At 42.9% G+C, this 2,964-nt stretch overlaps 1 protein-coding gene and 1 long non-coding RNA gene across 2 annotated transcripts in view; one reads left to right on the forward strand and one right to left on the reverse strand.

Moving 5' to 3' along the window:
* Window positions 1-1,781, reverse strand: part of LOC109522910 (uncharacterized) — a 7,780-nt gene extending 5,999 nt beyond the window's left edge. Inside the window, exon 1 of the mRNA XM_019881740.1 lies at window positions 1,395-1,781. Within this exon, the coding sequence (XP_019737299.1) occupies window positions 1,395-1,502 (108 nt within the window). The 5' untranslated portion in view covers window positions 1,503-1,781. The remainder of the gene's footprint in view (window positions 1-1,394) is intronic.
* Window positions 619-2,964, forward strand: part of LOC109522911 (uncharacterized) — a 7,160-nt gene continuing 4,814 nt past the window's right edge. Inside the window, exon 1 of the long non-coding RNA XR_002169662.1 lies at window positions 619-748. This is a non-coding gene — a long non-coding RNA (uncharacterized LOC109522911). The remainder of the gene's footprint in view (window positions 749-2,964) is intronic.

Here is a 2,964-nt window from a genome sequence, read left to right on the forward strand (position 1 = left end):
GGCTCTGCATCCAGCCGCTCAGGACAAGCATCTTCGCTGATATCTGCAAGACACAAGACGACAAAAACACCCATGGAATTCTCGTTTATAATTACAATGAATGTTACTCAGAGAGCTAGATTAGTTCAGATTAAAACTCAAAATGTGACATGACCATCATCACATATTAGTGGTGGATGTTTCTTTCTTTGATTATTTTCATCCAGAGTGGTGGTTTACAACCAAAAAAAAAACACTTTTCAGTGCACTCAAGGAAAAGAAAACGGCAGCATCTAAATAATAAGGTCGATGAATTACTATTTAGACGGGAGCGGAAAATTTCATTGATAACTGTTCATCTCGTCATCACACTTGTGATTCTTCATCTGAGACTCCCACGAGAATATCTGGCCACAATCTGAGAAGGAAAAATGTTTCTTACCATTCTGGCTTCCTGTGTGTCCTCGAAGGTGTGTCTTCCGATGGAATCTTTTGCCACAATCTGAACAGGCAAAGGTTTCTTACCAGTGTGGGTTCTTGTGTGATTTTTTTTAAAGTTTCCCTTCTGAGAGAATCTTAGGCCACAATCTGAACAGGCAAAAGATTTCTCACCAGTGTGTGTTCTGGTGTGTATTTTTAAGGTTCTCTTTTCAGAGAATTTTTGGCCACAAACTGAGCAGGAAAAAGGTTTCTCGCCAGTGTGGGTTCTTGTGTGGTTAATTAGGCTTCCCTTATGAGAATCTTTGGCCACAATCTGAACAGGCAAAAGGTTGTTAACCAGTGTGTGTTCTGGTGTGTGTTTTTAAGGTTCTCTTCTGGGGGAATCTTTTACCACAAATTGAGCACGAGTAGGATTTCTCGCCAGTAAGTGTTCTTGTGTGTATTTTTAAGGTTCCCTTCTCAGAGACACTTTGGCCACAAACTAAGCAGGAAAAAGGTTTCTCACCAGTGTGTGTTCTTGCGTGTATGTTTAAGTGTCCCTTTCTGGGGGAATCTTTGACCACAAACTGAGCATGAATAGGGTGTATTTTTAAGGTTCCCTTCCGAGAGGATCTTTGGCCACAAACCAAGCAGGCAAAAGGTTTCTCACCAGTGCGGGTTCTTTTGTGATCATCTAAGTTTTCTTTACAAGAGAATCTTTGGCCACAAACTAAGCAGGCAAAAGGCTTCTCACCAGTGTGGATTCTCACATGCATTTTCAAAGCACTCTGACAAGTAAACATCTTCCCACACTGAGAACATTTCCAGGGTTTGTTGTCAGTGTGACATGTCAGATCACCTTCAGACTCATCATTTTCATCCTCATCATCATCATTTGACGACATGTCACTATCTGATAGTGGAGCTAAGAGGCCATCTGCTTTTGATTCGTCTTGGTGGTTTCCAGTAATTTCTTTACCATTAACCATTAATGTTACTTCAGGGTGAATAGAATCTAGCGCCAAGATCTCTTGCAAATTTAGTGCAACTTCCAACTCTTCATCTGCGTCATAAGTTGTTATCTCTTGCTGAGACGCAGGCATGCCTAGTCATGCACTCACAATTTTATTCTTAGGACAGTCACGGGAAATGTGTCCTTTCTCTCCACAACACCAACAAACCACCTCCCTTGGACCTGTCTCTCGTCTCACTTTTGACATTCCTCTGCTCCGATGGCGGCCCCTGTTGTCAGCCCCACGGCCACGCTCTTTGTACATCATTTCGTTTCCCATAAGGAAGCTGTCGGATCTCTTATTTTTTGCTTGCAAAATCCTCTCTGCATGCAGCGCCTGGTTAATATACTGCTCAAGACTACCAGTCGGTTTGTCCCACAATCTGAGAAGGAAAAATGTTTCTTACCATTCTGGCTTCCTGTGTGTCCTCGAAGGTGTGTCTTCCGATGGAATCTTTTGCCACAATCTGAACAGGCAAAGGTTTCTTACCAGTGTGGGTTCTTGGGTGATTTTTTTTAAAGTTTCCCTTCTGAGAGAATCTTAGGCCACCCACTGTTGGCCTTAAAGCAGGCAGTCATTCTGGTTCGATAATCCTCAAAAGATTCGCTATCTTTCTGTTTTGCCCTACTGATGGTAGTATAATTTGCTCTCTGCTTATATCTATCTTGCATGCGTCCGGCCAAATCTCGAACCCTATTTGTCAATTCACTGCTGTCATGAGGAAGCATCATGCCCCCCTGCTTGGGGTCCCAATCTCCTCTTACACTATGCCAATCACCCCGCAAAGCCGCCATCCAAACTTGTTGCACCTCAGCCCCATTTAGATGATATGATCTCCGCAGATCCTCCATTTCATGGACAAATTGTATCACATCAATTTTATGGGATGTAATGCCATCTACGGCTTTCTTAACATCCTCTTGTGTCCATGTTCTATAAACAAGAATGACAGGCGACTCATCATTTATGTTTGGATTTGCAACCTCAACCATGGGAAAAGCGTCTCGTACTCCGCTTCCAGATGAGTCAACCTTTGTCGCAACAGGGGAAAAAACACTTCCCCAATTTCTTGAAAACTCCACTTCCAAATCCCCCCTTCCCCTGGTGGCCATTGGACGGCCCCCTCTGTAAGAGGGTGGAGGGGATGGTGGAAAAGGAGAAGATGTTGGAATAGGCGGATATAATGATGGCGTAACAGTATCTGTGGATGTCATCTCAAACGCATTCTCTCTCTCGACTTTCTGTTTTCCTCCTATCTGTATACCTACCGGACCCGATTCATCATCCTCTCTCCTGTGAAACATAACGTTTCCCTCATTCTTCTCACGGTCAAACGCACTGAAACGTTCCCTTTTTTCCACTTTCTCTACACCCTTTTTTTCTTTCACTTTCCGTCTCTTTTCAGCCAAAGACATCCAGAAATCAATGTCTTCAAACCCATCTTTATCCATTTTCTTTTTGTCATTCTTGCACATAGATCTGATATTATCCTGCAGGTGCATCAATGTTTGTGTGTTCAACTGGCCAGCGAAATCATATTTTTTTTATCCAT

Source organism: Hippocampus comes, unplaced genomic scaffold (assembly GCF_001891065.2).
Source record: "Hippocampus comes isolate QL1 unplaced genomic scaffold, H_comes_QL1_v1.1 scaffold385, whole genome shotgun sequence".
Classification (NCBI taxonomy): Eukaryota; Metazoa; Chordata; class Actinopteri; order Syngnathiformes; family Syngnathidae; genus Hippocampus; species Hippocampus comes.